General features: G+C 46.7%; 1 protein-coding gene across 2 annotated transcripts in view; it reads left to right on the top strand.

Annotated features, from left to right (window-relative positions):
- Prkca (protein kinase C alpha) overlaps window positions 1-25,582 on the top strand; it is a 380,485-nt gene extending 354,903 nt beyond the window's left edge. The window contains exons 15-17 of one of the 2 annotated variants that reach the window (XM_005069988.4): window positions 4,646-4,753; window positions 6,606-6,746; window positions 19,232-25,582. In XM_005069988.4, coding sequence (XP_005070045.1) covers window positions 4,646-4,753; window positions 6,606-6,746; window positions 19,232-19,396 — 414 coding nt within the window. In that variant the 3' untranslated portion in view covers window positions 19,397-25,582. Of the gene's footprint in view, window positions 1-4,645; window positions 4,754-6,605; window positions 6,747-13,301; window positions 13,389-19,231 lie in introns of those variants that run through there. The other variant, XM_040749986.1, reaches the window with a different exon arrangement.
- Window positions 25,583-26,313: the final 731 nt, after the last annotated feature.

Here is a 26,313-nt window from a genome sequence, read left to right as displayed (position 1 = left end):
AAGACCAGGGCTCAGAACAGCCTGCAGCGAAGCCCTGGCTTTCTCCTCTTCTTCCTTCCTTCCTTCCTTCCTTCCTTCCTTCCTTCCTTCCTTCCTTCCTTCCTTCCTTCCTTCTGCCCTCTTCTCCTCCTTTCCACCGACCTGCCTGCCTCCCCCCTCTTCTCCTCCTTCCCACCCACCTGCCTGCCTGCCTCCCCAGGACTTCCTAGGCTGCGTTCTCTAGTAAGGAGCCCAGGAAGGAAATCTCCCCTGGGCTGTTTGTTTCAGCTCACCGTGCAAGGGTACCGGGTCATAGTGGTCATAGCAGCAGATGCTGGAGAGAGCTGGCCACGTGGCATCCAGTCAGGAAGCAGAGAGAGAGGTGAAGGCCACTGCTTAGCTGGCTTTCCCATTTCTTTTCAGTCCTGGACCTCAGCCCATGGGATGTTGAAGCCCACATTTAGGGCAGGTCTTCCCACATCAGTTTTCTAATTCTAGAAACTTTGCACAGGAGTACCCAAGCATTTGTTTCCATGGTGATTCTGAATCTCATCAAGTTGACAGGATGGACCATCACAGGCCTTGTGTGCAGACCCTGAGATGGTATCCAGGTTTTCCAAGGACTACCCCTGTTCCCACACCAAGAGCTTCTGTACACCTTCTGGTCTGTTCCCCACTGTTTCTCAGAGTCACTTAGCCTGCCTTGCATGCAGCCCTCTAAGTCTCTATTATGGATCCAAAAGGGTGATAGTCCTCACCAATGACACCTGCAAGGTTTCCAGCATGCTGATGCCACGCTGGGCACAGGCCGCAACCTTGTTCCATACAGCTTCACTTGGCTGCCTACCAAATAGCGAGCACAGTTCCAGTCAGGGCCTTGCAAAGGGGAGTGAATTCCTGGTGTGTCTGTGACCCAGCCATGGGTGCCACTCAAACCCACAGCCATAGGGACTCAGCAACAGGAGTAGAGAGATATAGGCACTCAGAAGGAAAATTGATGCTGAGCTTGTCTGAGGGATTAGGCACTAAATCTGTCTTCCTTAACTGTAGAAGGCTAAAGATGAGCCAGAAAAGGTGGCTGGTCATAATCGTATGTGCCTTTAGCTTGTCAGTTGTCAGCAGCCAAGTGGGACCATTAAGTCTGAATAGCCTGAGTCCACATCCAGTGTCTGAACTGCTTGGGGAGGGGCATTAGTAGTGCTCATGTGGGCCTCCGATGAGCACATCTCGCCTCCAAGTGTTCCTAGTATTTGTCGTAAGGGGACTGGCTCTCTCATCAATGAGTTCTTTTCTTTCCAGAGTCGTCTATCAGCATTGGGTGCTTCATCTCAGTAACCCGAGATTCACCCCAAATGGGGCGTGCGTGCGTGCGTGCGTGCGTGCGTGCGTGCGTGCGTGCGTGCGTGCGTGCGTGCGTGTGTGTGTGTGTGTGTGTGTGTGTGTGTGTGTCTGGGTCCACAGCAATCTGCAAATCAACATGGCAGGGCTCTTACCCACTGCCTGTTAGGAAGTGATTAAGGAATCATTTTGTACTGTGGGAACCCATCACCTCATTTGTCTGATTAAAGCTCAGAGTTCTCAGAGTGGGATATGGGGCACAACACGTTCAGACATTTCTCTTTACACAAACCTGAGACTTGTTAATGGGACTCTGAGCTCAGAACACTGTGTCCAGATTTGTAGACATTTAAAAATAGCCATAGGAATGGGGGCAGTAGGGGAGAGAAGCAGTCTGAAATGGGCATGTGTACCAAGTACTAAGGCAGCAGATTTCCCCACATTGTAGTAGCTGGTGTTATTAGAAAGGAGGATGGATGTAATTATAACCTGTCACCGCTGACCTGCCTTCAGCATCAAGGCCTGAGAGTCGGCAATTATCTGGAAAGAGGCCCTGGGGTGAGCTAAAGAGTCCTAGCAAGAACATAAACATGCTCACGTCCTTTGGTGTTTAATCCCACACCTGAGTGTGTTCCTCAGAAGCAATTCAGAGAAAAGAGTAGGTGTGCACAGAGATCCTCCGACTAGCAATCTGCTGTTCTAGTTATTAGACTGCGATGTTGGAAGCAATTATGAATGCACCCAGGGACCTATGAATCCATCTGAAGAATGTTGGTGGCACTCTGGCCCTAAATGGGAACGCTGTTGGCTACCAAGAAAAATGTGTTTGCAGCAGTCAGATTAGGTGTCTTATTTGAAAATAATATAAGAAACACTGAGAATCCATAAAAAATAAGAGGTTATTTGTGTGTAGATATTACAGGGGGAGTGTATACCCATGAAATATCTACAGTATGGCTACTTAAAAACTTAACAATGACAATACCAGCTGACATACTTTGGGCATGGGGGAAGTCATGTGGGACACCACCCCTAGATGAAATTATAGGTGATTTAAAAACTGCTGAGAGGGAGAATTAGCCTTCCCTAGAGATGAGCACCCTGAATGGTTATCTAATCCCAAGTGCTCAGCCATAAAATAAATTCACACAAGCAACACTAAATGGACTCAAGAACTTGAATTTATGTATTTATTCACATACATACATACATACATACATTCTCCTGGCATTATCTTGGAATCTGTAATAGTGGTGTGTGTGTATGTGTGTGTGTGTGTGTGCATATATGTGTGAGCCTACCTTTATGACTATGTGAGTACTGCATATGCATGTGTGTATGTGTATGTGTGAAGACTAGAGGTTACCACGGGTACTTTCTTCGTTGCTTTTCACTTTATCTTTCGGGACCAGGTACTCCATGGAACCTGGAGCTCATGGATTGTGCTAGCAAGCCTACCCAGGGATCTTCCTGTCTCTACCTCCTTGTTCTGAAATACAGGCATGTGCCGCCATGTCCTGCTTCTTTAAAAATGTGTTCTGGGATTGACATTGAAGCCCTCATGTTTGCATGGCATGCACTTTAGCAACGGAGCCATCTCCTTAGCCCCATACTAGTTTTGAATAAGGAGTCAAAGACCTACAGATAACGTCTCTGGACTCAGACTAGAAGGCTGTACTGGGAGGTGGCCAGCTGATGGACCTATGCCCCTCCCGCCTCCAAGATACCATTTATCCTGCAGAGAGCATGCCTACCTCAGACTCAGACTTCACTGCAGCTCACAGCCCAGTTCAGAACGTAGCATGTTTGTCTTAATTGTGAAAACTCCTTGGCCAAAACTCAGACCCTCTTCTGGGTCCCTCATCAGGGAAATGCTGTGTGGGTGACAAGTAAGGGGTACTGAGAGGGTTCCTATTAAAAGGCCAAGAAGATGGTGTCCCGGAGCAGGCCAGGCACCACTGTTACTCTTGGCCAGCACAGGCCATCCGCAGCTGCACTCCCCCACTGAGCTGCCTTGTGGCTTCCTCTGATGTCGTGTTTCATCTACACACCATCGCAGGCTCTGACTAATGCACAGCCAGACTCGTTTTAGTTCTCCTCACCCACCTGCACACAGCCGCCAAATCACACATGCTTTTTAAAGCCAGGCGTTTGCAACCAGAAAAAAAAGCTCTTTGTTTATATTTAGAGAGTCAAAGAAAGAAAACGAAGTGGCCCCCACCACCCAACCCTCCATTCCCTATCCCAGCCCTGAGGGACAGCTCTTTACAGACTTGGCGTCTTTCCCTTAGAGAACACGGCTCTCCTGCCCTGTCCCCATGCCCAGTTCCCCATCAAACCACTATACCAGGGGTACCACTGCCATCTTCATGTTGAATTCAAGGTTAGTTCTACCAAAGGGCATATTCAGGGATTTCCCGTAAGTTCAATCCTTCTGGGCACATCCTATTAGAGGGAGAATGACAGCATAGAGCCCTCGGGATTAAAGATGTAATGGAGAAAATGCTTGAAGGGCATCTTGGTACAGGTTCTTGGCATCTCTTACACCCCATCCCCATCCCAACAGGTTCCTCTGCCTCAATAGCAACTCTAAGTACCCTTCCTTGAGTTCTTTCAGGGTACCACCTGCTGGACTCTGGACCAGCCAGAAACCCCATCATAGGAACTGGTGTGTCTAAGATAAGCCATTTGAGGGCAAGCACCCAGCTGGGAAGCAGAGCTAGAATGCTGGCCCAAAGTCATGTGACCTCAAAGCCATGATGTTCCATGGTACCTCCAGTCCTCCATATCTCAGGATGGAGATTGTAAGCCCTCTAGAAAGGACAGAGGATATATCCAGAAGCTAGCTCCTGTCACTGCCACCAAGCAGGACACAGGTCTTGTCAGGTCAGAAGGGCCCCATTTCCTCTGAAGTTCCCACCACCCCAAGTAAAGGCAGAGAGCATTCCCTGTACCCCTCACATATGCCCTCTAAACATAAAACCATCTGTAACCTGACTTGTTCATAATTAGATTTTTAGCACATAATTACAAGATTAATGGATTAATTATAATTTATTTGCAAATCGCTAAACACATTACTCCAAAACATTTTTCCCCTAAAGATTATTTGGGGCTTCTCAGGGCAAGATAATGAAAGGGACAATTAAAAAATGGGAAATGCACAACCAGCATCCTAATTACAGATAATCAAATCCACCTCCACCTTCACGGAGCTAACCTTGCCACCTGCGGCGTGTGGGGAAATGTGGTCTGGTTCTTCTCATGGATCTTCAAGCACAGTGATAAGGCATTAAGCTTTGTGTTTTCTCATCTTTGTCTGGAACAGCCTCCGTTTGATGGTGAAGATGAGGACGAACTGTTTCAGTCTATAATGGAGCACAACGTGTCCTACCCCAAATCCTTGTCCAAGGAAGCTGTCTCCATCTGCAAAGGAGTGAGTACATCCGGGTCTCCTCCCTGACAGTCCTCCAAGAAGCTGGCAGAGGAAATACCCTTCTCATATCTGATTTTTTTGAGACAGAGTCTTGCTGTTTAGCTTAGCCAGTCCTGAACTCCTTGGGTAGCCCAGGCTAACCTTGACCTTGCAATCCTCTTTCCTAAACCTTCCAAATTCCAAAATTCGGTGGCATGCAAAGGAGACAGAACAAACTCAAATTCCAGTACTGTCTAAGCATCTTGTCTCATTTTCTTATTCTAGTCCATTAACATTTCACGGGGTTGGGGGACAGCTCTGTCAGTAAAGTGATTGCCATGTAAGCACAAAGACCTGAATTCAGTCCTCAGAACCCATATAAAACAGCCAGGTTGAAGCAAAGGCAGGGGAACCCCTGAGCCCACTGGCCAGTCAGCCTAGCTCCAGTCCATATGTCCCAAGGAAGAAGGACACCTGAGATCGGCCTCCACACACACGCACACACACACTCATACACCCTCTGTCTTCCACACATGTTCACACACTCACATCACAGGCTCTTGGGGAGTGTTAATTCTCACATCTGGCCTCCTAATTAATTCACCTTACTAATTTCCACATCTGGGACACAGTTTGTTTGTCTTTCTCTCTCTTAAGATATACACATTTAAAAAATGGGTATCGCTCATCCAGACAGAACAATGCAATGTGCTTTCATTAAATGGATGCCTATGTAACTGTACCCTGGTCAAGAGACACAGAACCCCAAATGCCCTTCCTCTCCCCCCTTACAGTTGTTATCACCCACCACCCCAAGATAATCAGCGTTAGCCGCACAGACTAGTCTTGCCTATCTCGGGCTTTGCACAGGGGGACTCTTCAGTGGGTGCCCCAGACCTGGCTCTCCAGCGCAGCATGGATATAGTAAATGTGGCCGGATAGCCGTGCGCAGCATGGACGTAGTAAATGTGGCCGGATAGCCGTGCATGGGTTGCCTGGTTTCCCTCGTCCATGTTGCTGCATGTTTTCCCTGTGTGGACATGGGACAGCCCATCCCTGAATTCCGCTCGTGGGGGAGGGCATTTGCATTGTTTCCACCTTGGCTGGAGGCTGTTATAAATAGAATTGTTTTGAACCTTCTGGGTCCTGGGTCAACTCTTTCCTTTCCAGGAACTACTACTGATGGCGGTGACTTAACTCGTTTTTACTAATCAAGTTCTGAATCACAAAATTCTTGTTTGCTCTCAACTTGAAATGAACCACTTGCTGTCTTGGCTACAACACGTGTTTTTCTAACCCATGTGCCTGATAATATTTTGTTCTGGGCAATGAGGAGGAATATGATGCTTGTTGCAGTATCCCGCATGATGCTGGCCTGCAGTGCTTTCTACACACATGACTCTTCAGTGATCTCATGCCTTTTTATCGGATGTACACATAAATTACATGAACATCTCTTCCTCCTTTCCTTCCTCCATCCCTCCCCCACCTTCCTTCTTTCCTTCCCCTTCAGCAGTGCTAAGGACTGGACCTAGAACTTTACACCCTGTGAAGGAAGCTCCCTACCACTGAGCTGTATCCCCTGTGCCTGCTTCCCCATCTCCATACAGAATGCCAGGTTCGAAGCACACAATACACGCAGATGCCTGTTGAGTTTTCCTTCCATTTGGCCATTGTTCCCAACTGCTTCCTTACTGTGAAAATCACTCCACAAAAGCCACACTTGCCCCAGCACATGGGTGTTTCTTGGTGAACTTCCAGTGTGTTCTCGGGCAGCAGCACCATCTATGCCCAGAGGCAGAGCTGACCAGGCAAGGTGCTGACTCTGAGAGGCTGCTGTCATCAGACTGTCTTTTTGCCTCTTTCTCTCCAGCTTATGACCAAACACCCCGCCAAGCGGCTGGGCTGTGGGCCCGAGGGAGAACGGGATGTCAGAGAACACGCCTTCTTCAGGAGGATTGACTGGGAAAAACTGGAGAACAGAGAAATCCAGCCACCATTCAAGCCCAAAGTGGTGAGTCCCACAAAAGCAGGCCAGTGTCCTGAGCTGTGACCCTGAGATGTGGCCCCTCCCTCCCTTTCTCTGGGAGGCAGGAGGCTAGTGACCCTGGCCTTGGCAGAGTAAAGAGAATCAGCCATGGTGCACACTCATGGGACCTGATGGCCAGGGTTCTCCTGCCTTTACAAAGTGAGGACAGATGTGAAGACAGATGCACAGTCTTAGCCTTCCTTGCCCGCTAAACGATGGCCACAGAACCCCCAGGACGTTAGCCACCAGGCTCTGCCCTGGACTCTGGGGGTATTGTGCCCTGCAGGGCTTTCTTTGCCCTGGCTCTTGACAGGACTCGGGCCTTGAATCTGTTGCTAGCTTCCCCCTAGATCTGCCTGCTCCCCAGGCTCTCTGACAACCTGCCCCACCACGGGACCCTGAAGCACACCTAAATCTCCACCAGCTCACAGGCAGGGCCTGGGCACAGTTCCCACGGTGGCTTCCGCATCCACCGTGAGGAGTCGGTGGCCACCACTAGTTCCACCATCGCTGGCTTTCTTCAGCTTCTGCTCCATGATCCCCATCTTTAAAATTCGATTCAACCCATCATCTGATGGCCCCTGTTCCAGGCTCTTTTCAAACATTAATTCACATAGTCCTCCCAACACCCCTGGGAGGTAGACATGATTGTCCCCACTTTGCAGAATAACTCGACAGAAGACACAACTTGCAGATTCGGGGAGGATGGCATCAGTGGTCCTTTACCACCACAGTGTCTTGGTATGTTTGGTGGTGACAGCCCCACAGCTCCTGGTAGTGAATGGCAGCCACTTCTGCCCCTTCTAATGGTGTCTATCCCTAGAACTACACTAAGAGTGTCTTTAAAGCCCCAACCCCTCACATACCCCACCAGCGTCTCCACAGTGTCCAAGTCTTAGCCCCTGTGAGCCTCTGCCGTGCTCTTCAGAGACTGTAAGGCAAGCTGCCAGAGTCCACAGTCAGGTCGGAGCTGCACCCTGCCGCATTGATCGGCCTCAATCTGTCTCTGACCAGCAAGTCTGAGCAGGCCAAGGGGACCCCTGTGGTTGCAGAGTTGCTGAGTAGGAGCAGCAAATCCTTCCTCAGATGTGTCCACGTGCCCTCTGCGCCAAAAATAACACTGGCTGTGGTGAGTCTACTGAACCTTATTCTCCTCAGACATTTTTAGCACAGACTGAAGACAAACTAAAATTAATCAGGTCAGTTGACTTGCCCCTGAATCATTGTTTCAAACAGGCAACTAGTTAGTCCGCTTCCACCCCACCCCACCCCCACACGGCCCACAGGGCCCATTGTCTCCTCTCCCAGCCCTGGGTTTGGGTGCTCTTAGGAGGCCCTCTTCTTCAGTCCACAAGTCCCGGATGTAGAGCTTCAGAGGTGTGTGTGTGTGTGTGTGTGTGCGTGCGTGCGTGCGTGTGTGTGTGTGTGTGTGGAGGGGGTGATGCAGATGCGTGTGTGTGTGTGCGCGTGTGTGTGTGCGTGCGTGTGTGTGTGTGTGTGCGTGTGTGCGTGCGTGCGTGCATGCGTGTGTGTGTGTGTGGAGGGGGTGATGCAGATGCGTGTGTGTGTGCGTGTGTGCGTGCGTGCGTGCGTGTGTGCGTGCGTGTGTGTGTGTGCGTGCGTGTGTGTGTGTGGAGGGGGTGATGCAGATGCGTGCGTGTGTGTGTGCGTGCGTGCGTGCGTGCGTGTGTGCGTGCGTGTGTGCGTGCGTGTGTGCATGCGTGTGTGTGTGTGTGTGGAGGGGGTGATGCAGATGCGTGTGTGTGTGCGTGCGTGTGTGTGTGCGCGTGCGTGTGTGTGCGTGTGTGTGCGTGTGTGTGCGTGCGTGCGTGCGTGTGTGTGTGTGTGGAGGGGGTGATGCAGATGCCTAGCAGAACAGTGTCTGGGAGTCTCTTTGTTCACAGCCGTCTCATCTTCCTAAATTAAGATGTGAAGGATTGGCAGTAGACGGGAGCAAAGTCTGTTTCTCTACGGGAGCACCAGGCAATTCCTCCCCCTCCTTAAAGGACCAAGCAGGGAGGAATAACTAGTCTGTCACTTTGAGAAAGAGGTGGAATGCCACAAACCCAGACACAAGGTTCTTCTCACCTTGAGTTCAGAAAAACCCCTTCCAGTCTCCCACCTTTTGTAAGTAGTTGGCCTTAAACTCACAAGTAGAGAGAACCAGACTGACTTATCTTAGAAAGCTAAGAATGTGAGCTGTTCCCCTTGAGTCATGGAAGGATCTGGGAGCATAGTGATTTCTATGGTAACAGCTGATGTGTGAGCAGTGTTTATTTTTTTATTCCCAACGGACTGCAGTTTGTTTGCTTGTACCAAGTGCTAGTTTAAAAAAAAGGAATACATTGCATTTGGCTGCGAAGAAACAACCCCCAGAATCACAGACAGAAACAGAAATGGAAGACAAAGTTCCTAAAACTATAGCTCTTGTGAAGAAGCCGGAGGCGGGAACAAGGCCATGGCTGCTTACAGTGAGGTCTCTGACCCTCAATCCTGTGCTCAAGGAGTGGGGAGCCAGAAAGAATGAAGGGACAGAAGCCAGGCTCCAGAGAAGAGAGACACAGCTAAGGGGGAAGAGTGAGAAGCAAGTGGGATTGGATGCTTTGTTTTTTCACAAAGAGAGATGTGGGGGAATTCCTGGTCACAGCATCGCCCTACCTCAGTCCCTACCTCAGTCCCTACCCTAACCCCCCTGCCACAGACCCAAGACAGTCACCTCTTAATCTCAGGGTCCCTAGGGTATCATTCTGTCTACACGGCAAGGTGCTGGTGTGGAAACACCCCACCAAGAACAGGTCATCAGTCGGAATGTCACTTAGGTCCGAGAAAAGCAATGTAGTCAGAGTCACAATATGATTAAAACAGGCAGCAGGGAGAATGGATGGCAGACAGAAGCCTCTCTGGGATGTGACTCCCCATCTTCCCCATGAAACATGCTTGCCTGGGTCATGGCTAAATGCAAACTCAGAGGAATATGTAGAAAAAAGGAGCTGGGGGTTCTCCAACAGGAGTTAATTGGAAGAGGGGTGAGCAACACAGGCCTCTCCATTGCTGCTGTAAACACCCAGGCAGCATGGCGGCCACAGCTGCTGGCTTCCTTCCATGTCCTCCCAGTGAGCCTGGCTCTGAGGGCCCACTGCCACCCCCACCTCTGAGCAGCCCTCCCCTCAGAGGCCTGGATGACAACCTTGTCCATCATGGTGGGGTCTTCCCAGGGGGTTTCTAACAAGCACTGATGGTTGGATTTCCCTGAGTTCCACAGGATTAAGGGCCATTAGCTGTTCTCCCCTTTGTGCTGCTCCGGCTTCCGTGGAGTTAAGCCCTTGCTTATTGTCACATACCAGCTGTGGGACTTGAAGTGCTCACAGTACTGGTTGGCTGCTGCAGGGATCTCATCTGTGCTTGTAGAGACTCCGGAGTCTATTGGGGTGTTTTGTTGTGGTTTTGCTTTTGTTTTCTGAATTACTCACACCACCTGCCACATACACACTAGGAGGGGAGAGGAGCTGCATAGCAGGGCAGACCGGGAACTTAACCTAGAAGAATCAACAAGGTTCTCTTGATGTCATATGTTTATACCTTTCTATCACTTGAGTAACAACTTAAGTTAACCTTTAGACCAAAGTGTCATGCAAGGTGTGGTGTCACAGTAAAAAACCCTCTATGGTATAGAATCCGTTGGGAAGTTCTATACAGGACCTTCCATCTCCCACTGACATAAAAGTCAAGACCCTACTGCAAGAGGTCACTTATATAAGAGAGCAACGAGACAAGAGTGGCCGGTATCAAATATGGGGTCTGGAGTCTCAGCAGTGAGGGAAGAGTTTGTCCTACAGTAACCAATGGTAAGAAGGCCCAGTCCTCAGCAGAGCCATGGCTGTCCCCCAGAGGCTACCATGTACCATTGTGAAGCCAAGATTGTCCCCAGGCCAGGTAGAGGCTTTCCTGTGCTAATTTGTTTTAAAGAAAAGGTAAAGCCAAACAGATGTGCTGTGCCAACCCAGAGGTGACGCCGCTAGACAACTGCGTCCTCAACCTTATGAGAAAAATGCCATCCAGCACGGTCCCAGTGAGCTGCTCTAGGAAACACACACAGTAAGCTTCAGTTGTGATGCACCCAATGCTCCCCACAGCCAACCCAAGTCCTTAAAAGAAAATCTGTCCATATTTGGACAACTCCATGAAAGAGATGCTGTAAACACATGTAAAGGCATGCCACCTCTGAAAAGGTTTCTTCAGTTACAGAAGAAATGAATGTTCCTGCGGCTTCAGGCAGGCAAGGAGGTACTACACACAGAGCCATACAGCCAGCCTGCTTGACCACCCGACCCTCACCAAGGGAAGGACAGTCCCTTCATTCTGCTTGGACTGAAGAGCCACTCTGACTGCCATTCTTCACTCCATCCCCCAGATACAGAGAAAGCATGGAGTTAATTGATTTTTCCCCTCTTTTGAGTTCTATCCATTGGCACAAGAAAGCACAATAGCCGCTTCCCAGACAAGCCAGAAATAGCCACTGTACTGGAAGGGACATCAGAGGAAGGGTGTTAACCTGTAGAGTCAACTCCCAGAACTAAACATCGCTGAATGCATGTTTTAGGTAGGTGAAGCATCTTTTAGATGGGCCAGTCTCTCAAGAGACAGCCTTCCTTGGGAAATTATTGCAGTTACTTTCTCAAAAGCAGGTAGGAAAAACTAGAATAATTTTCCCTGTCGCAAGAGCCAAAGACAGTAAGAACAGCAAGCACAAGCCATAAAGGGAGCCAGCAAGGGGGATGCTTGCAAGATGAGGGTCCCCTTGCATGACACCACTAGCTCATTTAGAGAACACAGTGGTGGTTTGGGGCTGGCGGTTACGTTTTTAATTATTCTGAAAGAATTTCTCAGACTTGCGAAAGAGTTGGGAAACTGAGCATGGTGGCAGCCCTCCAGTAATACCAGTGAGTAGTCAGTACTCAAAAGGTAGAGGCAGTGGGATCATGAGCTAGAAGCTCCCCTGAACTATATAGTGATATCATGTCTCAAAAGAACCAAAGGCTAGGGATGACTCAGAGGTATAGCACTCACCTGACAGAGTGGATTCAATCCCAGTACTGTAGGAATAAAAGGAGGGGGGGGGAGGATAATAGAATGTCTACATTCCCATTGTCTAGCATTTTACCATGCTTGCTTTGTTCTTTCTTTCAATTTGTTCTCTGAACCATACACACACACACACACACACACACACACACACACACACACACACACACACCTAGTTTTCCCGAACCACTTGAGATTAAGTTGTTGGTGTTATGCTTCTTGGAACATAAATAATTCTGTGCGTGTTTTATAAGCCTGAGGACATCTCACGGCACAGTGTTCTTTTAATAACAACTCTTCAAAGTTGCTTATGTGGAGCAGCATCTACCCAGGTGAAGGAGGAAATCTGCAGTGACTGTCTAACTGAGATAATGTCTCTGGCACATCTAATCAGCCCCCTTGAGTGGCAGGCAGATTCATTTTCCTGGCCTTTCCATTGAGCCAGTAACAGGGATGCTAATTAAAACTGAGATTCTCAAGACTCAAGGAGCTTTGCTGACAATTTAAAAACACTAACCATCCCTGGAGACAGAAGAAATCGCATCACGGTGTGTCGGGATTTGATTTAAGCCTTTAAATCATTGACTGTCAGCATCTTTCACTGGTGAATTAGAGGCAAGCACTTTCTCCTATTCTTTAATAATCACTTTCCCAAATATTTTTCTGCTTGGAAGAAATGAAACATATTTAATAATAATAAATATAGATAAATTATAAGCCTTGGAGCTTCAGTAGTTAAGGACATTGTACATATAAAAATGCTCTCGGGTTGGTTTTTTTTTTTTTGTCTGTCTTTTGATAAAGGGCTTCTCTGCATAGCCCTGGCTGTTCTGGAACTCACTGTGTAGATTAGGCTGCCCTCCTTGAGCCCAAAGATCTACTCGCCTTTGCCTCCCAAGTGTTGGGATTAAAGGCGTACACCATCATGCTTGACTGAAACCCTCACTATGTGGGCTTCCGTCCTGTATCTGTCAGCAAACCCCTCTGTAAAATCAGACTCCCTCCAAACAGCATTTGCCCTTCCCAAGGCCATGTTCTAAGGTGAGCTGAGTATGTCTAATGATATCCAGAAAACCAAAGCCCTTCTCCAGTCCCTCACCCCAGGGATGTTGGCCAGAAATAGAGAAAGTCTCAATCTCTTTCAGGTATCTCTTACCATTAAAATACTATCCATCTATGGCCAAATCATCAGCCAAGCAGTAAAAATATGAAAGCAAAGATGGCCTCTCCCCCTCCCTGACTTCTAGCCCCACAATTCATGATCTTTTCTGTAACCTTCCAGAAAGCTCTATGCATGTGTATACCCTTGCATAACGGGGACAGTGCGGCCCTTCGCACAGCACGTCTTTCACATAGCAATGTACCGCAGAGGTTCGTGGGTTCGTGGCATTCTTCACACGGCCGTTCCTGATTCTCAACATCTCCAAATGCTCTCCTCTGTCCGTTCTTATTCTCCAGACTATCTGTACCAAAATGCACTGGCTCCAGTGGGCATCCAGGCCTTCGGTGAGCACACTTCCAGAACCTTGAGTGACCAAGCAGACTAACCGCACTTTTTAACCATTAATCACGCGTGTGCCGCTGCTTGCCCTCATCCTGCACTGAGAGCTTCCCTGAGCATGCTGGTATTCGTGGAAAGGGCAGAGCAGTAACCGGAACCTCCCCTCCCCCAGGGCCTCCTGTACATTTTCCTCCCAGGAAGCATTAGGCAGATCACACCAGCTTGTGTCTGCTACTGGCTATTTAACTCACACAGATATATACAGGGAGCCGTGCAGAGAAGGGATGATATTCTCACAAATGCTCACACTAGACAGCATAGTCTCCCCCTGCCATATCTAGCAACTGTAAGAGGCCCTCCCCAGATTCCTACGTTTCTTTTTATTTCTATGTTTTGCAGCTAACCTTTATGCTTTATTTGTTCTGAACTCTGCCTGCCCTCTGGGATTTGTGTGGTTTTGCTTTCTGGCAATCATTATTCTGTAACTACACATTTCCCATGCCAGCGACCATGGAGTTATATTCAACGTTACTGAGACACCATAGAGTTTAAACCAGCACATGTATTGCACATGCTCAGTGCTTCTCAGGGTAAAAGTCACAGGCAAAAAGCCATGCCCTGCATCACAGCTCATTCCCCCCGCCCCTGCCCTTTCACAGAGCAAAAGGGCTTGGAAGGCTGCTTGCACCCAGGTACAGAACTTTGCAATCCAGCTTCCACCTTGAGCCCCCATCATTCTGAGCTCTGCAACATCTTACCATGCCTGGCTTCTCTTGCGTTCACTTCATTGAATGGTAAATTTACTAACCAGGTGGTATCTTGGTTTCTCTTCTGTCACTGTGATAAAATACCCTGACAAAAGCAACTTAGGAGAGAAAGGGCTCACTTTAGTCCATTGTTTTTGACAAATCAAGGTGACAAAAATTCAAACTAGCTGGTCATATCCATGGTGAAGAGAAGAAAAAGAATGGATGCATGCGTGTTTTACTGGGCTCGCTTCTCCCACCCTTACATCCTCAGGATCTCTCTGGCTTAGGGAATGGAGTCACCCTCAGTGGGCAGGGCTTCCCCAGTGTAATCAAGACAATCCCTCACAGGCTTGTCCACGGGTCAACCTGATCTGGACAATCCCTCATTGAGACTGCCTTCCAAGGTGGTTCTAGACTGGGTCTAGTTAATGATTAAAACTAATCATCATGGGTAGAGATATAAAAAATGACGAAGATGTTAATTCCTTGATAAAGAGATGAAAGCGAAGGCAGATCGAGAATAGCCCTCATTCATTCTTCAAATGTCATCAATTTGCATGCAGGGCTATTGCTACATGTTTGTATCTCCTCTCTGTATAATGTCTTATCATTTAGAGAGGCCTCACATACGCTAAGTCCTTCAGGCCTCTCCAGAGTCTTGGATGGTCACTTCCCCATTTTACCTTTAAAGGGAGATGCGGTGAGATTCCTAAAGCTACACCTGGGCCTCTTGATCTCTGCTCTGGTCCTTCACTCTGTTGTCCCTCCTCAAGTGTCAGCACCATGCAACTCTTCTCAAGGAGATTGGGGAACCTCCCTGGGTTCACACCTCAGCCCAGTCAGGTCTGGACTGCTTCTTGCTGACCGTTTCTCTTCTGAGTTTGTCCCATGCCACCTTGCTGGCAAAGGTTTCCACTAGTGAAAGCTGTCGATGGCCTTTGGAAGTGCATACCATGTTTATTCACCTCAGAGGCATTGTCTGTAAGCTGATTTAGCTGCTGTGAAGGTGGACTAGAACTGAGGTCACAAACAACCCAAACTTGCCTGTTGTTATAGCTGGTATGGAGGCTGCCCTTCAATTGGCCGTGCTAATAATGCTTCAGCTTCACCCCAATGAATGTGGGGAGAGCATCTGCAGTGAAGCTAGTGCCTTCCACCACTCGATCACTTGCTTATCCACAGACCTCACTGCGTGCCCCGTTATCTGTTACCCCCAACTCAGCAGAAGGTGGCACCTGAAGCTCTGTCTACCCATCAAGCCGATGATCTCGGGGTTGGATCACAAGAACCCGGAGATAGACTCTTAAATGTATTATCTCCTGCCTAAGCTCCCAAAGAGCTCTGGTTGTTACAGTTCTTGTCTGCATTTGCTGGTGCTGTTTAAGATCTCTGCATAACATAGTTAAAAACAAGCAAGCAGCTCATGAGCTCCAGTTTTCACAAGAGATCACCCGTTTCTAGACCTGGTTTTGCTTACAAGTGTGGACAGCTCTTTTCTGAGAGAGAGAGAGAGAGAGAGAGAGAGAGAGAGAGAGAGAGAGAGAGAGAGAGAGAGAGAGAGACTTTCCCTGGCATAAGACTAATTTATATTTTTCACAATATCAGATTGGTGAAAGAAGTCCCCATACTGTCCCCCAGTCCCCTTTTGGGGGTGACATTCACTCTGGCATGACCACCTTCAGAATAAAACATCCTCCAACTCTCGGGTCTCATCTCATTCTCAGATTTAACCCCTAGTTTTTCAAAGCTATCTTTCCCCGTTTCTTGCTAAGATACACTCACACCCCTCACTGTGTTTTTGGTGTTGTTTGTTTGTTTGTTTGTTTGTTTGTTTGTTTGTGTTGTCTGTCTCATGGCCGATGTGTCTGAACTTGTGATTCAATTTTTAGTCTCTGTTCTCAGCCTGCCCTTGCCCCTGGTCTCTCCACCTAAACTGAGCCAGTTTAAGAAAAGCATTCATTTGCTAAAATGTGATTTCTCTCCCTCTCTTATTTGAGTCAGGAAAATTCCAAGGAGAGTTAAGGTGAGAGAAGAGGCAGGTGTCTCTGCCAGTGAGCAGTTTTGAGACTAACAGTCACGTGGCCATTCAGTGTGATCACGGAGCAGCGATTGGATTGACTGGGGCTCCAGGCTGTCCCTTAGCTTCTCAGTCCTCAGTACAGATGGCACAAGTCTTCACCACAAAAGTGTTTCCATCCCACTTATTACAATACTTGGCTTCATTAGCCCTGCAAGCCATAGCCATACTTTCCTTGGAACACTGGTTACAGAACTGGAGTTGTCTTCTCCCTGTCTCTTTCAGTGATGTTTGTGTGGGTCCCCTTTGCATATTTTGAGGACTCTCCTTTCAGTTTTCGTTAGTTTTTTCCATCCTTTGGCAATAAAGCTGTGGCACTAAGAAACTTGAAACTAATTTGCAAGCATCATAAAAACAGTATTCAAATAAAGAGCCACACTCATACAAGCTTTTCGGAGACCACATCCATACATGTAATGGTAGACAGGCAGGGAAAGAGAACATTTTACCTTGGCTAGCCTTGTTCTGCCTCGTAGGAACTCATAATCTCTCTCTTTCCTCAGAACCTCCTCCTTGCTCCTGGCATGGTCAGTATCAGAAAAAAGCACAAATGATATTTTCTTGCCCACCCTCTGAAAGCATCAACAGTAAACACGCTTGAATCCTTCCAGGCAGTGGGTGCCCATTCACCAGATTCCAAAGGGGAGTGTTCCTCCAAGGCAGCCTCCATGGGGTGGTACCTCTTGCTTACATCACTTTGTCTTTGGGCTCCTGCAACTTCTGCATGTTTTGCTCCCATGCATAGCTGCTTCTGCCTAGTTTACTTGTTTGGCTCCTTCACACTCACCACAGGACCTCTCAATACAGTCTAGATATATGGAGACTGGTTTCACAACAGCTGTACTGTTGACATTTTGAGCCAATAAGTCTTTGGGGGTCAGGGGAAGTTCTTTGTTTTAGGGCATTTGTCAGTGTCCTTTTCTGCCACTAGATGACAATGGCACCCCTTGTCCAAGTTATGGCAATAAAAAAATGGATTCCCTGGAGGAAGACTCTTAACCTTGTTGAAAACCAAGTCTTTTCAAAAAGATAACTGTTTCTTTAGTTGTTTGCGTCATTGTAATAGAGTTTATGTGGCAACTCAGAGGAAACTGGTTTCCATTATAGATCTGATTTATGGACCAATGCAGACTCCTGATCAGTTCAGGAGAAGAAACAGTATTTCCTTACCTGCTTCCAGAAGAGCCCTTCTCAATGGTTCAGGATATCCACTGCATGTGGGGTGATGTGATTGCAGGCTCTGCCTCTGCTGACCTTTGCTTTGAAGTGCTTTGGATTCTTGCAAAGAAAAGCATCATGGGAATATACAGTTTGAAAGCCAAAACATTGTTACTCCATATATGGATGGGAGCCAGACTGATAATGATGAGTGTGATTTGCTGCCTGCATGGACTCCACAGAGTGACTTGAGGACCTCCCCCACCCCATGCAACATCACTCTACAGAACTGGACCTTACCATACATACACCCCGCACGTTGCCACCCCCATCACTTCAGTGGGAAATGTCCTTGAGTTCAGAGTACATGACTTCTTATTAAGTGAAAATAATATTAACTGGAAAGGGACACTGTTGCTTTTGAAGACCTTGCTATGACCTGAGGACATGATTTCTACCTCCTTAGACACTGAGAAGTGTGTTGTATTTTCTGAAAAGAAAGTAGGAAAATTATAATGAAATGAGATTCTCAAGAAAACCCATTTAGAAGAGGTGAGAAAATGCAGCCCATGAGGCTAACAGATCTTGGTTTAATAAATAGTAAAATAATAATAGTAATAATGTGTGCCGAACTCTGACCAAGTACTAGGTTCTGTGTGGAACTCAACTGCAAACCTTTTTAACAGTGTGAGAGGGGAAATTCACCTCCTCTCCCTACTCTACAAATGAGAGAATTGGGTAGATTCCACACACTACATAGAACTGTCCTCTGCTATATCCAAGAATGCTTCATTAGGTCAAAGCATTTGCCAACTCAGAAGAAGTTCATGTTGCTCCAGCTGTGCTACCAGCAGATAAAAGAGCAATGGTTTGCAGCAGGTTCAGAATTGTCATCAGTAGCATCAGTGATACTCCCAACTCTCTCTTGGAAGCCCCAGAGACCTTGGCATGCCTTAACCTTTCTGGGTATCTGGAAAGGTGAGGATGCCCCTTCCCTACCTTCCAAGGAGCATTTTGCAAGTGCATCATGCAGTGGGTCTTATATAACTCTAAGTTGTATAATTGACTCTGAGTAAGACTCTCATGCACTTCTGCTTAAGCAGCTGTCTAGTTAGGCCATCACAGGGGAGCTATGCCAGAAGCCTCCATTTGCAAAGAATGCCTTGGTAGATCCTGAAGGAGGATACTATTCAAGACAGATCACAGGCTTTACTGTGCCTCCCCAGTAAAGAGCCTACCTCCTCCTGCCTTGAGACCCTGCTGTGAATGAGCTCCATGTTGACCTGCCTGCCAGTTAACTAGCTCTATCCAGGTGTGCAGGGTTCTTGCTGGGCGTAAGAACTCATCTCCTACCATCGTCACTGTACCCGCCCATAATGCTTTAAGATTGCTCTAAGGGCTGGAGTTCCTAAAACATCCCAGTTACATGGCAAAGATACACAGCTTCTGTCTGATCATAAATATTATTACAAAGAATCATATGTGAAACAATAAGCTCACCCTGTCAGTTCAAGGGTACTTACAGGCACAACCAACATCATGGCCTTTTCAACATGGAGTTATGACTGATGGCGCTGTGTGTGCACCATTCACGCTAACAGCTCCGCTTGCTCAACAATGTAATATTGAAGTTAAGAGAGGCTGTCTTCTTGCTATGTTGTAACCAACGGTGTGTTTCCGTTTGGAGTTTTGATTCTAAGAGTATGTGAAAATTTACAATTGAGTAACTCTCCGTTGTTTGCGGTGCCTAGCTTCTGTCTCTAGTAGGCCTTCAAGTCCTCCAAGAGGCTTCCTGCCCAGCCAGGACTAATTTTCCTAGGGCATGCCCTTTCCCTCCAAATGCTCTCAGAATACTACCCCTGTGTTTTGTATCTTCTGACCTCTTCTTTTTTTTCCCCCACAGTGCGGCAAAGGAGCAGAAAACTTTGACAAGTTCTTCACGCGAGGGCAGCCTGTCTTAACACCGCCAGATCAGCTGGTCATCGCTAACATAGACCAGTCTGATTTTGAAGGGTTCTCGTATGTCAACCCCCAGTTTGTGCACCCGATCTTACAAAGTGCAGTATGAAATCCACAAATTAGAGATCAAATGCCTCCCCAGTCCCTAGCCTCCCCATGCAGTGGGAAATGATCCTTAACCCTAAAAATTTAAGGCTATGGCCTTGTATTTTGTCCCACACAGAGGCCTGAAAATTCTAAGGACATTAGTCCATAAGTGATTAACTTTTCAGGGTCTCTCTCTCTCTCTCTTTCTCTCTCTCTCTCAACCAAGAACATTATCTTAGTGGATGATGACATCATGTACAGAGTCCAGCTTAATTACATAGAAGCACATTTGACTCTAAGTTAATTTTTCCTAGAAAACAAAGCAATTTGGCAATTTGTATCCCCCTTTTTGGTACGATTTGATATATTCTCCATACCCTCCATCTTTGGATTTTCATCATCAGGATCCCTCCACCAGAGATAGTAAAGTGAACCTATTCCAGCTCAAGGGCTGGAAACATCTCCACCCAAGATGTCTTTGGAATGAAAGAACAGGAAACCCAAAGAGTAAGCAAAGAGAGGTTGGTGGTAGTAGAATCTTGAAGACCCCATTGCTTCTATTCTCTGCCTCAGTGGAAATAGTCCCTAGAATCTGAGAGGGCAGGATGAACCTAATCACTGTTCCTGACCGTCATAGCACAACCATAGTGCAGCAGTTTAGGAATGAAAGAAAGCTTCAGACGAATATTCATTGAATCTATCATCTGTGTTGCCCTACTTGGTTGATACCTATCTTGATAACTCATTCTTTTTAAGAGGCCAAATCGTTTAAGGACATTGCTAAACAAGCATGTAAAATCATTTCAGATCAAGGATAAACCGTGTGTGTGTTCATTTTAATCTCTGGGAGATGATTCTTCAAACCAGGGTGCCATCAGAATCATGCCACTATTCAAGAGTGTTGTTAGCCAAGCCCAAACACATGATAATGTTTTGCTACCTTCGTGGGTACCCTTCCTAAGAATCTGGTGTATATGCCCCGTCCCTTTTTGTACTATTTATTTAATAAGCTGCAGTGTCGTTTATGAAAGTACAATGTATAGTAATTTAATCCAAGTATTGACTAGCATCAGTCCTTATTGATTGATTTTCTCCTTTCTTTAGTCCCAACATCCACTTAGAGATGAAAAACAATATAGTTTGGGTTCCCATTTCCAGTTCCTATTGAATGGCACACCTGCAACTGTAGGATCAAGATACTTTATGCTTATATCAACTCAAAATGTTTTCTTGCTAGAAGGATTTTAATATGTTTTGCGAGTGCATCATGCAATGGATTTTGCATGTTTATAATAAACCTTAATAACAAGTTAATCTATATTATTGATATAATTGTATCAAGTATAAAGAGTATTATGATAATTTTTATAAGACACAATTGTGCTATATTTGTGAAGGCTCATGTTTCCAGTCTGCTTTAAGATGAAGTGTTAGCTTTATTCATTGCTGCTGTGCTCTCTCTTACCCTCTATCCCACACACTGGCACTCTATCAGATATATTAATTTTTTAATGTAGATGTAATTTTAAAATGAATGGCTACTTTACACATTTAACTAGGCTTTTACTATATATGTGTATATATGTATATATATATACTTGATTCTACCTGCAAAACCCAGTTTTGTTTGTGGGAATTATTTTTGAGATAAGACTCTGTTAACTTCTTCATGTCATCCTCTGGGTTCCTCCACCACTCTTCCTCTTGAAGACAGCCGGAAGCATTTAATTCCAGTATGCCTGATATGTTTGTATACATGTGGCATTGTTGTAGGACCTGGGCTGAACTCTGTGTGTGTGTGTGTGTGTGTGTGTGTGTGTGTGTGTGTGTGTGTGTATGTGTGTCTGTCTGTCTGTCTATATGTCTGTCTGTCTTATTCTTTTCAGCCTATGTCTTTTGGGGACTCTAGGGTTGGAAGGGTGGAAGGATTCCTTTCTATGTGTTCATATGGACACACCAGAAGTATGTAGTCTTCTTGCCCCAGAATGACCCAGTGTGTACTCCAGAACACACAACCTCAATGAGACAAACTTTATCCCATGTCCATATAGAGCCATCCCTGAGGCTGTTACTAACAGACTCATTCCAGAGGCACACACTGTCTTAAAGCTGTTGCTACAACATTCTGGTCTTTGAAGAGCATGTCTTGTGGCCAAAACACCTTCCCAATACATGGTGTTTATAAGAAGAGGCAGGGGCTGCCACAGCATGAAGACTGGTGGAGATGGAAGTTCTCACCCTACAGAAGGTGTCTCTCCTGAAAGCATCTCCCAGCTAAGCTCTCCTCTTTGTAGTCTCCATCTGTCTGCCTGGCAGTCACATAACATGCAAACCACCAAGTGTGTCTGAGATAAGGAGCACGAGCTGCTCTGAAAACCCCTTATCAGAAGAAGACAATGGAGTAGGGAATGGGCCAAAGCAGAAAAGAACAGTTTCTTCTGAAACCTTTCACGAATTCTGGACTTTAGAACTCAAAAAGGGTCTTATATATTGATCTTAGAAGTCCAACTCATCACCTTGGCAACCAACCTAATCAAAAACACTGTACTTGGCCCAACAGTAAAGCAACTTGTTTAGGAGCCTTGTTCTTTATTAAGTAGGACAGCAACAGGACTGATTCCCAGCAAATCTCTCAAGGTGAGGGAAGCCACAGAGAAGAAACACAATGGTCACAGACAATCTGTCCCAAGGTGCCAAGCTGCCTGCTTGTCTTAAGCAAGTAACAGGCTTGAGTTTTTCTGTAAACAGTCAACATCCAGCTCCAAGTGATTCAACTTCTCCAGAAAACATGTGCAATCTCTTGGGTGATTTGTATGCTTAGAGAATGTGAAACAACGTTCTCAAAAGGGAGGGGGAAAAACAATAACAGAGCCAGCATTTGCCTAAGGAACAGCACACTGGACAATGAACTTAGGAGAAACCATAACAGTTTAAGGAAGTTTTCATGATGTGGCCTATTTTATACACTGCTGAGTTTTAAGTTTAGATAAAGGCTAATACTTTAAAGACCCGGGCAGCCTGAGACAGTTATTGCTGCAAAACTAACTCATGTGGATAGCCATTAACAGCTGTTAGACAGGATCCAATAATAAAATTCTACGCCAGTGTCTCACTTCTCGGACCATGTGTGAAATGGGGCTCCAGAGAAAAGGCTGCCCCTTGAACTGAAGCCACCACATTGGCAGCTGGAATCAGGAGGGCGCCTTGAAGGGTTTAATCCCTGGGGGAGCTCTTCAAGTAGCACCTGCTCTCAGACTCTGCCTGCACTGGTAGGTTCTGTCCACAGGACAGAGTCTCCACAGGACCCATCTGGCAGTAACCCAGGAAACCCACTGAAATTGCTTTGTATTATATTGCCCTGGAAGGTGGCCACTGCTCAGTGGTAGTTGATCCTCCTTCCATTACAGGCAAGTGGGCTGCTAGCTCTGCTTTTGGCAGGGCATCTAAAGGTCCCGGCACTTGGGTTGAATGGAAAGAACTGGGGTATGCTGCCAGGTACAACCTTGGGAAGCTGATGGGAGGCCCACCTCCAAGCTGGAGCTAATTCAGGAGGTAAATGAGAAGCCCCAGGAACTAAAATGACTGCCCCTCGCCACATCACCCTCATATCTCTGGCCTAGTATGAGCCTTTTCTTCATTGGTCTTTTAATTAGTAATCTGAGAAACTCGGGAGGCCAAGAGCTTTCTGAAAGCTTGACCTGAGATGGTCACATGAAAGATTACCAGAGGCCAGTATTAACCCTCAAGTGTTGTCCCTCATGAGCAGTAGTTCTTAGCAGAGTGTGGTGCCTTGCCAAGCCCCAAAGAGCCACCCACTGATGTGTCACAGAGGAGTCTGAAGTCACAGCACTGAGGAAGAGCAGGGCTTGCATGCACCTGGAAAGACATGGAGGTGGGGGAGAGGCTACTGTGCCTGCATGGGCTTTCTACTGGCATCATCGTTGTAAACGGAAGTGACCCTTTGTTGGTCTTCATTTGTGTGTGTGTCCTGTCAGCGACACAGTCTGTTCCCTCTCAGCCCCTCCCAACTGTAAGAAGTCCTTTGCTCTGTGCAGAGTCAGGCCAGCCAGCAGACTCTGGAAGCCACTAGGTTCTGCCTCTTTCCCACCCATAATTAGAGTAGCTGAGACTAGGTGCGGAAGTTGAAAAAAAAAAACAACAAAACAACAACAAAAAACCAACAGTGTCCTGCTAGCTTATGCTTAGTAGGAAAAATAGGAAGGGTTTGTGCAGGGCTTTGTTTTCTCAAAACAGAAGAGAGGGGAAAGTGAGAGTCACATGCTTTTAATCGCCTCAACAAGGCGACAACCTGACAACCTGACAGTCACTTTCCTCACCTTCGTCTTAGGAAGCCACCTATTTCCCCTGTGTCCGTGTCACACTTTTTTCCTATTTGTTTATAGCCCCAGAAGGGCAGGGCTGCCCCTCCCCCCCAACGACTGAGCATACCCAACAGCTCTGTTCAGGAGAAGCATGATGACCATGGAGATACAGGACAACGGTTAGCAGCAGCTCCATGCTAACTTGACAGTGTTGGGAAACAGGTTTGAAAAATGGTTTTCCTTGAACTGCTGCTAACAAAAGATGCTGGAGGGTCAACACTCCTGCCGTGTCTCGTTTCGGCCAGTGCAGCAAACCTAGAGAAAGCTTTCTCTTTACGTCGTTAGAATAATCCAGAAAACCGGGAATGGGTGCTCGAGACATGCTCAGATGCAGTGTTACAGCAATGGTGTCCACTGTTGTCCTGGTGACGCTACAGCCTCAAGACTCAGTGGTTAAAAGTATGTATGGCTCAGTGTTCTGTGCCCTCATTCATGTGGTCAGGTGTCAGTAAGCAAACACACTGGACATATCAAGTCATTGAACAGCCTTACCGCGACCCTCCCCAGAAGCCCACAAGTTCCAAAGACTTTTTCTTAAACTTAAAACAAGAAATTAACTTATTAACTCTAGTAGAAGAACCTGACTGTGCTGGGCTATTTGTACTTTTTTATAGAGAACTTTAATGACTCGATTCTTTTAAAATGAGTTTTTTAAAATAAACCTAATAAAAATTTCATAAAATTCCAATTCCATCGAGCCTATAGGAGGACTTAACCCACATTGTACAGAGCACCCTTGACCTGCAATTCCACGGCATGGTTTTCCTGAACCAGTGAGGTATGGAGTCCACATTGGAATGACTGCAGGATGGTACCCCCTCTTTAGTAGACACTAAAGATAGCTGCCTAAGGTTTAGATATCTTTAAACTGTAGGGAAGATGGCTTCCCAGCCCCCTTCCTGATGCAGCCCAGGAGAGCATTCTTGGGGATCTCGGGGACTCCTCTCCTTGCTCTCTGAGAGTCTGTGAGCAAGAAGGGGTGCTTCTTCAACCCTGTCTCCAGTAGCTTCTGGTTGTCACACATTTGGTAAAGGTTGGGAGGTGCCCTGTAAGGTTTTTGCCCCTTGGGCAAGTCAAACCTACTATCTAAGAAGAGGCAGCATCGAGTGTGCCTAAGGCGTCTGTTTCCATTCCCATGTGTGAGGGAGTAGACAGAACCCTACTTTTCAGAAAACCGCTACCCCAACTTTGTAAGAGCCCCTTTTTCTAAAACATGTCACAAGGCGTGGCTTTGCACTTTCTGATTAAACAGCTGTGTCTTTTGTCTCCTGCTTCATTTTAAAACTATTCTGTAATCATTGGTAGATTTTTGTTAATATTTTGCCTGGAAAAAATGTGACTCTCTCCTTGGGATGTTTAATAGACTGTTGAAAATTATACACGAAGGTGATTACTATTTTGAGCCTAAGGGTTTTCTAAGAATCCGGCTCCTATCCTGACTATGAAGGTTTTGCAGTTTATCTTTTATAGGCGACCAGAAGCACTGGAAGATGCACTTCCTATATGATTTCTGCTTTGTTTTATGAAGGACATGCCATGTCTAAACCTCTCACTGAAAATCACCATGCAAAGTCCCAAACTGGTTTGGAGGAAGGAGTGAAGGTGGAGGTTTTCGGCCTGCATGGCCATTACTGATAAGCCGTAGGTAGGCACTGTGCCACTGCTCATTTGGTTACTTAGTAGGTAAGAAGGACATGTTAATTACTGCATAGCTTTCTTGGATTTGTGTAACCTCTAATCTTCGTTTGCATGATTCGCTTTGTTAGATGCATTCATTGTAGTTTGGAAGCAAGTGTGTATGAATAAAGATACTGATCACTGCTGAATGAGCGGCTGTCATTTGCATCCAGTAATGGCCTTGCTATTCTTTCTCACCCATGAATGCATTGACGCCAGACACATCCTGTGGAACATTTTCTCATCTTTTTACCTGTTTCAGGCATGGCTCTCTATTAAAGTCACTGAAAAAAAAACACAAAATAGCTTTTGGGGATGGGATAGCTGGCCAAGCAGTCAAGAGCACTTGATGTACAGTCACGGAGACCGGAGTTCAGGTCCCACCACACACACAGCAAGCAGAGTGTCCCACAAAACCAGCTTCTGAGCAAGCCTTCATGAGATCATGCCCACTTGCCGGTATAGTCACACACAGATAAATGAATGAATAAATAAACATCAAAAAGAAATCAAGATACTGTGTGCTAGACCAGTGAGATGGTTCAGTGGGTGAAGGCATTTGCCACCAAACCTGAGGACCTGAGTTCAATCCTCAGAGCTCCCCTGTTGGAAGGAGAGAACTGACTCCTAAAATACTGTGTCTTCTCACCCTCTCATGCATGCTATGGCTCTCTCTCTCTCTCTCTCTCTCTCTCTCTCTCTCTCTCTCTCTCTCTCTCTCTCTCTCATTGTCAAGGATGACCTTAAATTCCCGATCCTTCTGCTTCTCCACCATCCTTCCTGCTAGGGTACAGTAGGGTGCTACAAACGACCCACCACATCCAGTTGAGTTCTGGGGACTGGACAGGTGCTCTGTGCATACCAGGCACAGAGCCTACCA

Source organism: Mesocricetus auratus, unplaced genomic scaffold, assembly GCF_017639785.1.
Source record: "Mesocricetus auratus isolate SY011 unplaced genomic scaffold, BCM_Maur_2.0 Super-Scaffold_100007, whole genome shotgun sequence".
NCBI lineage: Eukaryota > Metazoa > Chordata > Mammalia > Rodentia > Cricetidae > Mesocricetus > Mesocricetus auratus.
The sequence above is the reverse complement of the archived record's forward strand: the minus strand, read 5'-3'. Positions and strand labels throughout refer to the sequence as shown.